The 13,729-nt window shown below is 41.7% G+C and overlaps 1 protein-coding gene across 3 annotated transcripts in view; it reads right to left on the reverse strand.

The window, feature by feature from the left end:
- The window catches only part of ARL5A (ADP ribosylation factor like GTPase 5A), a 34,310-nt gene extending 22,956 nt beyond the window's left edge, over window positions 1–11,354 (reverse strand). The window contains exons 1-2 of one of the 3 annotated variants that reach the window (XM_077956994.1): window positions 9,138–11,354; window positions 8,078–8,808 (exon numbers count right to left, since the gene is read on the reverse strand). In XM_077956994.1, coding sequence (XP_077813120.1) covers window positions 8,569–8,808; window positions 9,138–9,776 — 879 coding nt within the window. In that variant the 5' untranslated portion in view covers window positions 9,777–11,354 and the 3' untranslated portion in view covers window positions 8,078–8,568. Of the gene's footprint in view, window positions 1–8,077; window positions 8,927–9,137 lie in introns of those variants that run through there. The other 2 variants (XM_077956995.1, XM_015110121.3) reach the window with 2 other exon arrangements.
- Between the last annotated feature and the right edge of the window lie 2,375 nt (window positions 11,355–13,729).

A 13,729-nucleotide genomic window follows, 5' to 3' on the forward strand; every position in this document is an offset into this window, starting at 1 on the left:
CGCGCCCGGCCAAAATGTCAGCTTATTTTTAAGTTCCAGGAATATATCCCACCCCGCCTCCTCTCCATTTCCCCAATGTATTAGCTACAGGCCAGAATTTAGATGGGCTTGTCAACACTCAGGAAGAAAATACAATTACTCCGACAAATAAAAGTAATGGTACCCTAAAAATAGTACAAAATTAGCAGGAAAAGTCCAAAAGGAAACAAAAATATAGGCAAGAATCTATAATATATAACAATAAAGAATGAGTAAAAAATGTATATATGTATAAATAAGGTACACAGAGACCATGAAGTAAAAAACAGTACTCTCTTAGTTTCTTACAAGGTCCTTAATCAGTTAAGGTTAAACCCTTATTCCAACCACGTTACCATTTTTTCAAAATAGTTTGCTACGCTTCTTTCATAACTGCTTTCAGAGCCTGAGGTACACCATTTTGAATACTGTCACCTAATGGTGGCAAATCTTTTAAACTCTGAAGATGAACTTGACTTTAAAGTGGGAGATGAGCCACCTGATATCATCTTGGTCATAAGTTAAAAGGTATCTAAAATGAGTGCTATCTTTTTGTTGTTAAGTGAAATATGAAGAATTATTTAAAATTTTGTTTCCAAAGAACTTCTAAAAGGAGTTTCAAAGGATACACTGAATAACAGTAGGACATATCAGTGAAAAAACTATATAGCCTCCTAAAATGAGAGCTTTAAAGTAAAACCTCATCTGGCTTTAGTACAGGTATTTTTTAAAGTGGTCTCCTTACTTCAGCCATGTCCCTAGGACTTGGTTATTACGTCCTAATTCCAAACCTGGTGCTTTCTAACAGTTCTGTTAGGAAAAACTAGCTTGGCGAAAACTACTAAAAGAAAAAAAAAAGAGACTCTTAGGCTGGGCGTGGTGGCTCACACCTGTAATCCCAGCACTCTGGGAGGCCGAGGCAGGTGGACCACAAGGTCAGGAGTACAAGACCACCCTGGCCAAGGTGGTGAAACCCCATCTCCACTAAAAATACAAAAAAATGAGCCAGGCCTGGTGGCGCGTGCCTATAGTCCCAGCTACTTGGAAGGCTGAGGCAGAAGAATCGCTTGAACCCAGGAGGCAGAGGTAAGATTCTTTATCATACCTGGCCACTAGCTGAACATGATCACCAAGGTAAAACTGCTCTGAACAAAACCACGTGCAACAACACAGAGACAAGCCTAAGATAAAGCAGATGGCAGAAATTACTCATTCCAGAATTTCATCTTATAACACAAGTTAGTTGCCTACTGAGGAAAGGAAAAGGTTAACTGTTTCAAGATGCATCATCTTTTACACCCACTGTATGGAATGAACTAGAGAATCAATAAGCTGAAATTAGATAACCTATCCTGTGGTGGATTAGGATTTAAACTGCTTCAAATCTTTCTTTAACAGTGCCTAGAAATAAAGAAAGCACACTGGAGAGAGAAGGTATAGTAGATGATATAGGGTAGGAATCCACATGTCTCGGCCAGGTGCGGTGGCTCACACCTGTAATCCCAGCACTTTGGGAGGCTGAGGTGGGTGGATCACTTGAGGTCAGGAGTCCAAGACCAGCTTGGCCAACATGGCAAAACCCCGTCTCTACTAAAAATACAAAAATTAGCTGGGTGTGGTGGCACACACTTGTGGTCCCAGCTACTTGGGAGGCTGAGGCATGAGAATCAGTTGAACTTGGGAGGCGGAGGTTGCAGTGAGCCGAGATTGTGTCACTGCACTTCAGCCTGGGCGACAGGTGAGACCCTGTCTCCAATAAATAAATAGACAGAATCCACATGTCTGGCATGGTGGAAAATGTTAATAGAGAAAAGCGCGTCGGAGCCGGTGGTAAGAAAGAAATGAAGTGGCTAGCTGTGGAATTTGGGCAGGGAAAGAAATCCAGTCCTGCCCTACAAAGTTAGAAATGGCTGGAAGTCCTAGTAGGTGAAAGGTTAGGTTACTGTTACAGTAGAACAGGAAAGATGAAAGGTAAAATGGCTATGAACAAGAGGAGGGAAACTAACCAAGGTCTGAAGCTTTGGAGGACCCATAACCTTCTGGCTGCACCTGAAAGTGAGTAAGTAAACTGAGGTAATATCGTTAGATAAACATGATGAAAAAGGATGAGTGTGACAAAGAAAGCTAAGCCTTAGCCCAAATCTTCCCCTAACTCTTCTTGACCTACCTCCTAGAATTTAGAAAAGCTGCTCTACTCGGTCTCTAGAACGTGTCATAAACTTTCCAATCATTTAATTTTGCTCACGCCATTTCTCCACACTGCAGACCTTACTCTTCTGCTTAATTTTACAAACTGAATGAATTCCTATATACTTACAAATGCATAAATATGCAACCATGCCCCCAAACTCTTAAGACCTAAGCAGATTTCTAAAGTCAATCAAGGGAAACCAAACTAATATATTTGAACATACCATATTCTTAACAAATCGTTAAAATACTTGAAAAAGGAAGAAAGAAACTCCGATCAAACATAAACAGAACCTGGAAAATATCCCAAAAAACCACATGTAGTCTGAGATCTCTGGAGGGCATTCCAATGAAGAATCCATGATTCAGAGGATCTTTACCTCCTTATTCCACCCAAACACCTACAAACGACATTCATTGCCAAGTTCTAGTTGCTCTCTCCCAAGACATAGCTCTATCTGAATTATTTTTGTGTGTGTTTTTACAATAAAGCACCAATGACCTTTTTTTTTTTTGAGGCGCACTCTCGCTCTGTTGCCCAGGCTAGAGGGCAGTGGTGTGATCTTGGCTCAATGAAACCTCCACCTCCTGGGTTCAAACAATTCTCCTCCTGCCTCAGTCTCTCAAGCAGCTGGGACTACAGGCAGGTGCCACCATGCCCGGCTAATTTTTTTGTATATATTTATTTGAGACTGAGTCTCGCCCTGTTGCCTAGGCTAGAGTGCAATGGCATGATCTCAGCTCACTGCAACCTCTGCCTCCCAGGTTCAAGGGATTCTCCTGCCTCAGCCTCCCGAGTAGCTGGGCCTACAGGCACACACCACCACGCCCAGCTAATTTTGCATTTTTAGTAGAGACAGGGTTTCACCATATTGGCCAGGCTGGTCTCAAACTCCTGACCTCATGATCCACCTGCCTTGGCCTCCCAAAGTGCTGGGATTACAGGTGTAAGCCACCTGTACATGAATCATCAGAAGTTTACCATACCTGGCCTAATTTTTGTATTTTTAGTAGAGACGGGGGTCTTGCCATGTTGGCCAAGCTGGTCTAGAACTCCTGACCTCAGGTGATCCATCTGCCTCGGCCACCCAAAGTGCTGGGATTACAGGCACGATCTACTGTGTCCCGGCCACCAATGACCATTTTTAATAGCTTCCTAAATCTAAGACATAGCATGTAGGTCACAATGAGAACTATAAACATAAGATCAAACTCTGCAATGGGCTCAAAGACAAACATGTCAACTCAATGATAGGGTCAGATTAGTCACAAAGTTTTTAATACTAGATGAACTTTCTTTGAACATCTTTACTCTCACCACCACAGCCTGTTCCTTTCATTAGCAAGAAGGAAAAGCATCTATACAAAATGTAAATTTGTAGCCAAAAAGTGCTATAATGCACTTCAAAATAAAGACCCCATAGAATCCCAATATGCCTACTATGAGAATGTTATTATGGACAAATGTAATAAAACTTTCAGCCATTCCAACTCTTTGATGCATGCGAATCATCAGAAGTTTACTGCTTAGTATGATTTTTATTTTAGACTATGTCACAGCATTCCTGTATTTACTCAAATAAGCCACAACAACCACACTGTTCTAATGCTTTGATGGAACTGTGAATTATCAATTAGGCTTCAACGTACCAATCAATACCTTACAGTTTTGTCATGAAAATGTTTGTTTCCCTTCTCCTTCGTTTCTTTTTGACACACTGAGGCAGTCTACCAGTTCCATTCATTGCCAGTCTTTAAAAGTTAATATGTACTCCCCCCAACTCATCAGTCAATAACTTAAGCATAATAATTGTTATTGTAGAGAATTACTATCTCTGTGAATCATACAACATCGGAAAACACAAAAACACCAAGGAAAATAAATGGAGAGTCATCCTAATTCATCATTCTTACCTCATATCTGAACTATCACTAAGCCCTATCAATTCTTTGTCTCTCAGAGCAAAAAATTCCATTTGTCAAGTTCACTAAAGTTCTCTCAGTCCATAGAACAGATCCTGGAATAAAGCATGAGCTTAATATTTTTCATGAATAAGTAAATCAGATCTGGAAAATATAAAGGTTAGGAGGGAGATATCTGATCAAGTCATTTTGTATTAAAAGTTCAATTTTTAAAACTTAAAAGTCTTATCAATAAAAAGAAAGTTTGAAAATAAATTTGCTAGTTCAGTAATGGCAAATGAAGTTTCAGGGTAATAACCAAACTTCTCTTTTGCACTATGAGGTTGCTGGAAAAAAAAAAAGCAATGATTATACATGGCAAAATTAGAGATCCAATCAGGAGGCAGAAATCACACAATAATTTGAACTTGGAAAGTTCAATATCAAAAAAATATTACAGGGGACTGGGGTAATGAGAGATTGGCTAAAAGATTACGGGAATGACAAACACAAGAAGCACTCACTACCCCTAAGGTTGAGATAAAGGTCCTCCCACTCCCTAACACTGGCTGACTGAATGGCAGAGAAGCAGCAGGTGGGACCCGCCCAAAAATCCTCCCTCTTCGGTGCTGGGAAAAACTGTTTATTGAGAGGTATTTCACTGGAGACCTTACATTATGAAACCAACTAAGACAGGTACTAGGGGACGCTGCTGGTTGCTGCTGACCACTGTGCAGTACAAGAGCCAGGCCTTGGAGAAGGTGTTCATGCTACAAGCAGAGCCTGTCAAGAAAGCACACTATAACTAAATACAAACACCCTTTCCTCCTGCAATGCCCCTCCGGTACAGCCTATCAACAAAGCTTAACATTTTGCCCAGTGGTAAAAGAAAAACGTTTAAAGGACCCAGCTCCACTTCCACAGAGCATGCAAAAAGGGTTTACAAATGGTCTCTGACTTGTGATATTGTAAAAGCAATACACATTCAGTAGAAACCATACTTCAAGTACCCAGGTAAAGATTCTGCTTTTCACTTTCAGTACAGTATTCAATAAATTACATGAAATATTCAACCTTTATTATAAAATAGGCTTTGAATTAGATTTTGCCAAACTGTAAACTAATGTAAATGTTCTGAGTATGTATAAAGCAAGCTAGGCTGAAGCCATGATTTTCAGGAAGTCTGGCATATTAAACTCATTTTTTACTTACTGTATTTTCAATTTACAGTGGGTTTACCAGGATATAATCCTATCATAAACTGAGGAGAATGTGTATTAGAAGCTAAGAGGCAAGTCTACCCCTTGGCTACTCAGCTTCCATATGTACTCTTCTCTACACATTTGAACTCCCTTATAATAATAATAATAAGCCAAAGGCAGAGGTGGCTTCCTCAGCATCAGGTTCCTGAAGCACAGGCAGCTTCTTCTGCACCCATTGATACTTACAATTCCTTTTCTAGCAACCAATCAAGAGAGCAATACAAGGCCATTAAGGAGGAAATTCCACAACTTCTTTTATAGTTCACATCAGAGTCAGTTCTTTTTATCTGAGTCCTTCTTATACAAAGTCCTTCTTATATGAAGTTGTGGGCAAACGTGTGTGTGTGTGTGTGTGTGTGTGTGTGTGTGTGTGTGTGTGTGTAGAACTGACTCTGGCACTAGATCTCGGTTAAAATCCAGGGGGGTGGAGGGGAGGTGTGTGTAGGAGAAATAATTCTGGCACTAGATAATCTTAGTTAAAATCCAGGTCTATCACTTTTAACTATAGTGCTTTAAGCAAGTTACCTGTTTCCTTGCCCCTGTAAAATAAGGGGAATAATATCTACCTAGTAGGGTTGTTGTGAAGAGTAAATCAACTAAGTGAAGATTAAATCAAACAACCTGTGTGAACCTTGCACAAGTGTTAACCACTATTATTTTACTTGTAGAGACAAAGTGAGTTAATTTCCTGTCTCCCCACACTGCATGAAAGCTTCATAAAGGCAGTGGAATTTGTCTGTTTTGTCTGTTATTCCCACCACCTAGAACAGTTCCTGGACTAAATAGGTGTTTAAATATTTGTTTATTGAAAACAAGTAAACCACTGATCACAAGCTCTTCTATAAAAAAAGTTACTAATGGCAACTTTTCGAAGTTCTAAAGACAACCTAGAGTTTAGCAACTAAAAAAGTTAATGGGGGGAGGAGGAGGGAGGAAAAAATGATGTTGATCTCTTCTTTAAAAAGACCAAAAATCAGCAACATATTCCTTCAGTGTTTTAACTTGCCTGACTCTGGCATATACCAGTTGTATGGCCTGGGGAAAAAAAAAATCATTCCACTTGAGCCTCAGTTTTCCCTTTTCAGGGGAAATAACTACTTCAAAAGATTGTTAAAACATAAAATACAATAAAATGATTTAAATGACAGCATCTAGGATAAAGTTTGTACTCTACTAAAGCTCAGTATCATCTAAATGTGACCTCCGGTTTTTCTAGTTCGAACAGTATACAAAGAGCTTTCACTGTGCACTCAATCTGAGCTTTAACTGAAAAAGCTGTTCTCAGGGGGTTTCAGAAACAGGAGATACTGCTTAGTTTAAGTTTCATCAGATGGCAAATTCTGTAATCTCCCGAAACATTCTTTCCAAGAGTTTCTATGAAAAGAATATAAGATTGTATTCTGAATCCACTGAAGGTAAAACAAGAGCATCCAAGACATATCTAACTTAAATACGTCCTATACAGAAAAAAAAAAAAACAAACAAAAAACCAAAAAAACCCTGCCGTGGCTAATGCCTGTAATCCTAGCACTTTGGGAGTCCGAGGCGGGCGGATCGTGAGGTCGAGATCGAGACCATCCTGGCCAACATGGTGAAACCCCATTTCTACTAAAAATACAAAAATTAGCTGGGCGTGGTGGCGCGCGCCTGTAGTCCAGCTACTCGGGAGGCTGAGGCAGGAGAATCGCTTGGACCCGGGAGGCAGAAGTTGCAGTGGGCCAAGATCACTTCACTGCACTCCAGCCTGGTGACAGAGCAAGACTCCGTCTCAAAAAAAAAAAAAAAAAAAAAAAAACCAACAAATATCTGGCATTAAATGGTGGATATTCTGAAAAGTGACCCTATTGATAAGCCACATTGTTTACCAGAAGAGAAATAATTTATTCATATTTTCACAATATTCACATCTAATTTTCTAGAACTTAACTTCATTAATTCCCTTATTAATTTCTGCCAAACTGACATAAACGTCCCGTCAAAAAGTACCACAAAATACAGGTTATAAAAACACTACTATTAGCAATTTGTAGTGATACCAGAGCACACACCCTTACTATTTACTACTCCAAGGAGCTGTTGGCAAAGTTCTCAATTATTCTTAACTTACAGAAACAAACAATTTTATCATTGACTCAAAACAGAAAGTGGTGATATCTATTTTTCTGGCAGTACTAGAGCTCAATTAACAAGCAGTCTTTCTAAACCTCACAGCAGATGAAACACTAGCTTTGCTAAAAATAATATAAAATGATGGATGTTAAAACTAGAATAGATCTTATCTACTGTAAGTACTACCAGTCTTACAGCAATGTAAGTTTTAATATTTGAAATGTAGAAATAAAGTTTACAAGATTTGTAGGCTCCACAGAACCCTGGTGTTCTAGGTGAGAAAACCTAGACCAGAAAACCAGAGTTTAAGTGACTGGTTCCCACTCTCTTGCTCCCAACACAAACAGCCAGGCCAGTCAGAGACAGTGCTGATTAGAACTGATTTTCTCTACTTTATGAAAACTCCTCTTATCAGAAAAATTGATACTGCCCTTTCTTTCGGTATCTCGTTATCTACACATTTGTGTGTGTGTGTGTGTGTGTAAAAGATACATTAAGGATCACAAGTTCTAGTTATGCTTGCTTCCCCTAAGCTTCTTACAAGAGCAGCTAGATCATGAAGGAGGTGGTTGTAGTACGTGTACATAATAGATATCAACATTCACGTAAGTCTTTATTGGAAAACTGGGATGTAACACCACCAACCAGCTTACACAAGAGAAAAACACAAACTAAGTTACTGACAGCGGGATGATGAACCACCCAACGAGTTAAAAAGAAACAAAAGTACGCCACTATATCTTAATAAGTATCCAGTCTTTGGGTTCAAATTATATTCTTTCCCCAGTTTTAGTCATTTTGTAACAAATTTTAATAAGCCTGATATGTATTTCATGGTCATGTCTGAGGTTGGCTGAACTTAAGCATCCCTATATAACACACTTAACACTTAGTAACTTGCTAGTTACCTATGGTTAACAAATGTTTCATATGGTATGTTTTTAAAACTTTCAGTGAAACACTTTAACATTTTTAACCCAGCAAACAAAAACTGTCTAAGCAAATAACCCACACGAGTAGAAAAATGACCTTAAGCTTAACCTGAAACACAGGTATAATAAGGAAAACAAATGGAGAGAAGTCCATCTCAATTCAGGAGGCAGAAGAACTCCCGCTGCCCCCAACACACACAAAGAGGGATGGCAGTGGAAGGCAGGCTCATAAACCAGAGGTGTACTGGACAAGTCAAGCGATTCCTCCCGGTTTCCGCATTCTGCAACAGCGGTCGCTCAGTGGTGTGGTTAGGGCCGCAATCTATAACCTTCATTCCAGAAGACCCCAGCATTTCTATGTGGTGTCCAAATCCAATTGGTGAGCAAAGAAAGGGCTGAAAGGCCAGGCCGTGATACTTAGGGACGTTGGACGTACGGCAAGAAACATTTTCCACTCTCAATCGAAATCGGAGCAATGGGTGTATTGCGGAAAAGACTTATTAGGAAGGTCCCCTAAGACAAAGGGCTGCGAGTCACGAACCATCCCCAAGCTCGGGAGCGGGAACCGAACGGTCCCGGGGCCGTATCGGCGCAGCCTGCACCCCGCGCTAAGGCGGCGCCCGACCGCGCCGCCCACATTCCGGAAGTATTCGGAGACCCCCTACCCAGCCGGCCCGAGCTGACCCTCTCCTCCACCCGTACGCCCGCGGACCGAGCTCCTCACCCTGGTGATTGAACAGTCTCCATATTCTGGTGAAGAGAATTCCCATTCTCGGACAGCAGACCCCCCCTCCAGACACCCGGGCCGCCTGGCTTCCCCTGGCTCAAGCTGAAGGGGAGGAGAGAGACGCGTTGGAGCCTCCGCCTCTGCTGCTGCTCCCGCGCTGGTCGCGGGCCCGCTTCCAGGGAACCGGAGGGAGGCCGCAGCCCAGGCCGCCCTGCCGCGCGCAAGGCCCCGCCGCTGCCGCCGCGGCACTCGCCTGGCTCGCGGACATCGCCGCCGCGTTGTCTGCGACGAGCCTCGCGGGCCACCGTCCTCCCCCAGTTCCTCTCGGGCGGCTGCGGTGGCGACGACCACGCGGGCGGGGGAGGCGAGGGGGTGGGTTTGGCGGGACGTGAGTGCGCAGGCGCGCGGCCAGAGGGGCGGAGCCTGGGAAAGGGCGCCCGCCTGGTTCTCGCTTATTTGCATAACCAAGACTGCTGAAGGCGTGGGACCTTTCCCTGGGACTGAGGCTGTGAAGGCCGCAAGTTGGGGCAGATGGCTTCCGATTGCTTGCTGTTGCGTCCCCGAGTATTTATATTTCTCTCGAATCTCCTCCATTGCTCCATAATGTGAACATATAATTGAGTACCCCATGTCCATCCCCAACCCTTGGCACACCAGTAAAAGTTCCACGTCTTGACCTCTAAGACATGGTGTCCCCCCTGGGTCTTTTAGGGAAAAGCCTGCCGCCCTCTGACACTCAGCTGAAGTCAGTGGCCTTACCTAGATAGTCGCCTTAAAGCCGTTTTTGCACTTCAGGGCTCTTTTCTTTCCAATCTCTCTTCACTCTCAGGTCAGTATTGCCCAAAACAACGATTTTGATCAAGTCACTCCCCTATTTAAAAACCTTTAGTGGCCACTAAAGCTCCGTCCCTTTCTGTTCTCCTTAACCTTAGTAAAAAGGAAAAGAAAGAAAAATTGGGAGACGTAGGAGCCATTTGAACTGCTTTGTACGCCCATCCACAACAGCTGCATGAAATTAAGCAAAATCAGCAATAAACTGCACCTTCCCATCTCACTTCTCCTAACTACATACAATTTTACCTCAAAATATAGAAAAGTAATTTATTTGACTTCTTTTGGGGCTTTATGGTTAAAAAGCCAAAATTTAGAGGAGCCATACATGAAGGGAAGGAAAATCATAGTAATCCATATTAATTTATAGATTATCATGTCTGGATTTACTTAATACTCTGTACGCTGTTTAGAAAAACAATGTAGTTTGTACAAGCAATTTGCATTAACTCTTTAATATTTCCATTCTTGCATGCTGTAGGTAATGCTTTGGTAGCTCTAAGACTTTTGCAGATTCCCACGCAGATGTCAGCTTATGAAATGGATGTCATATACACATTAACCTGTGATGCTGGAGCTTCATGTTTCACAATCTACCTTAAGGAAATTGTCTCCCAGGTTATTTTCCGAGTGAAAAAAGGAGAGAGAGAGAGAGACAGTTTAAAGACCAGTTTATCTAAGATTAGAGAGAAGTTCAAAATGTCATTAGAGAGACTTCTGATTTCAGGCATGAGAGAGTAGGATGGTTTGAATATACCCTCCTACCATTAACAAATAGAAAACTGCACAAAGTACAGGCAACGACATTTCAGATATTGAAAAACACATCACAGGACTGTGATTCTTTGCAAAAGAGAAACAAGTGGAGTCTTACCATTTCCTGGACTTTATCCCTAAAAGGAATTCCCAGTCAACTACGGAGGAAGTGGGAACCTAAATGAGAATTTGGGAACCTCCTAGAACTGAAGATGCACATCAGCATTCCCAGAGATCAAGATGGCTAGAATTTGTGAAGCAGAGTAACTGGAAGGAGGCAGCTACACAGAGAAAAGCTCTACAAACCTGTTAATGGGCCATGGAGTCTTTGGCTGCATATCACTTTGTACTCATACAGTATGCACCCGCAGGAGGCTGGCCAATCACAATTCCTGAGGAAAAATAAGTACCAGGGAACTGTAATGCAAATGATTCCCAGAGATTACAACGGGTCAGGAATTATTCGAATTCCCTTCAGCCAGAGTGAAGAGAACTGAATATATAGGACGGGGGTGTCCAATCTTTTAGCTTCCTTGGGCCACACTGGCAGAAGAATTGTCTTGGGCCACACATAACATAAGCTAACATTATTGATAGCTGATTAGCGAAAAAATAAATAAAATCACAAAAATACTCATAATCTTTTAAGAAAGTTTACGAATTTGTGTTGGCCACATTCAAAACCATCCTGGGGCCAGGTGTGGCTCACATCTGTAATCCCAGCACTTTGGGAGGCCGAGGTGGGCAGACCGCTTGAGGCCAAGAGTTTGAGACCAGCCTGGCCAACACGATGAAATCCCATCTCTACTAAAATTACAAAAATTACCCGGGCATGGTGGTGCACGCCTGTAATCCCAGCTACTCTGGAGGCTGAGGCAGGAGAATCGCTTGAACTCAGGAGGTGGAGATTGCACTGAGCCGAGATTGAACCACTGCACTCCAGCCTGGGCGACAGAACGAGACTCTGTCTCAAAACTAAATAAATAAATAAATAAATAAATAAATAAATTTTTAAAAAGCCATCCTGGGCTGCATGCAGCCCACAGGCTGTGGGTTGGATAAACTCGATATAATTGAGTGGACACCCCCAGAGACCTTAGAAGAGGAGCTAACTGGCCTAAGAATAAGCCCTACATAAGACCAGTTCTAAAGAAGCTTAAAACCAAACCTTGAAAGGGCCAAACTAATTCACAATTGCCTGCCAAAATAAGTATAACATTCTTTAAAGGAATACAAGATCAAGTCATCAGCAATGTAAACTTTACATTGTACTAAATCCAATACAAAATCACTAGACGTGCAAGGAAACAGGAAAATGTGATCCATAATCAAAAGAAAATCACTCTACAGAAATACCCAGGCATGGGGACGTTAAGTGATTGCTGCAAGTTCACGGCTAGTTATTGCTGGATCAAGACTTTGAACCCAGACAAAGGTTAGATCCATACTCAAACCACTGTGCTAATCTTCATGTTGTATGAAAGTACAAATGAGATGTTTCTCTCCTTAGTCCATTTTATTATTGGAAATGTGCTGATGACAAGAGAAGTAGCTTCAGGCATGGCTGGTGGATGAGTTTCAAATTGTTGGCTGAAATACTTTGATAGTTGAGATAGCCTTATATAATACCTCTCCAATAACTGAGGTACTGTTCATTCAGTCAACATTTATTATATTCCAGGCATTGTTTTGTATGCTTCAGATAATTACCTAGCTTAACAGTAACATATGAGTACTTTTTTTTTTTTTGAGACAGAGTTTCGCTCTTGTTGCCCAGGCTGGAGTGCATTGGTACGATCTCGGTTTACTGCAACCCCCGCCTCCCGGGTTCAAGCGATTCTGCTGCCTCATTCTCCCGAGTGGCTGAGATTACAGGCATGCGCCACCACACCCAGCTAATTTTGTATTTTTAGCAGAGACGGGGTTTCTCCATGTTGGTCAGGCTGGTCTCGAACTCGCGACCTCAGGTGATCCACCCACCTCGGCCTCCCAAAGTGCTGGGATTACGGGTGTGAGCCACTGTGCCCAGCCAAGAATTTTTCTTTAACATTTAAAATTTTTATTTAAAAATACATACTCATAGCCGGGTGCAGTGGAGGTGAAGGCAAAAGATACCAGTGAAGATGGATCCATTATGTAGGCTCACAATGATGGAGAAAAATAAGCTGAAATATCCAGTTGAGGGAAATGACTAATGCAACATAATTAATAATTTAGGCCAGGCGTGGTGGCTCACGCCTGTAATCCCAGCACTTTGGGAGGCCGAGGCAGGCAGATCACCTGAAGTCGCGAGTTCGAGACCAGCCTGACCGACATGGAGAAACCCCGTCTCTGCTAAAAATACAAAATTAGCCAGGTGTGGTGGCGCATGCCTGTAATCCCAGCTACTCGGGAGGCTGAGGCAGGAGAATCACTTGAACCCAGGAGGCAGAGGTTGCAGTAAGCCGAGATCGCACCAGTGCACTCCAGCCTGGGCAACATGAGTGAAACTCCGTCTCAAAAAAAAGAAAGAAAGAAAAATTCTTTGAGAGAGAAGTTTCAATAAGCTTTGGTTTCTTCATTTGTATTTGTGTCTCATAATCCATCCCCTGCCTACTTTCCTGGGTGATCTAATGAATTAAATGTGATAATTGTGAAATAACTTGACTCTAATAAATCACTGTATAATCCTAATGTAGTGATAATAATCAACACAGTCCATATTTCTTTTGAATCTCCTATACAGTGCAATGACAGAAAAGTCAAATTCCAATCAAGTCTTTAAACATAGACAATTGCTCCAAATACATACTATGGAATTCTTATAGGTACAAGATAGCTTTGGAAATGTCTGATAACTGCAATATTAATCATTTTGGAGTGAATGACTTGTGAACAATACTTCATCTAGTATATTTTTCTATACTCAATCCTATTTTGCACATGTATTCTAATATATTTTATTTCACACGTGTGTGTATTTAACTTATAAACTCTTTCCTGATACAGTGCTTATTTTGTGA

The sequence above is a fragment of the Macaca mulatta genome, chromosome 12, assembly GCF_049350105.2.
Source record: "Macaca mulatta isolate MMU2019108-1 chromosome 12, T2T-MMU8v2.0, whole genome shotgun sequence".
Taxonomy (NCBI): domain Eukaryota; kingdom Metazoa; phylum Chordata; class Mammalia; order Primates; family Cercopithecidae; genus Macaca; species Macaca mulatta.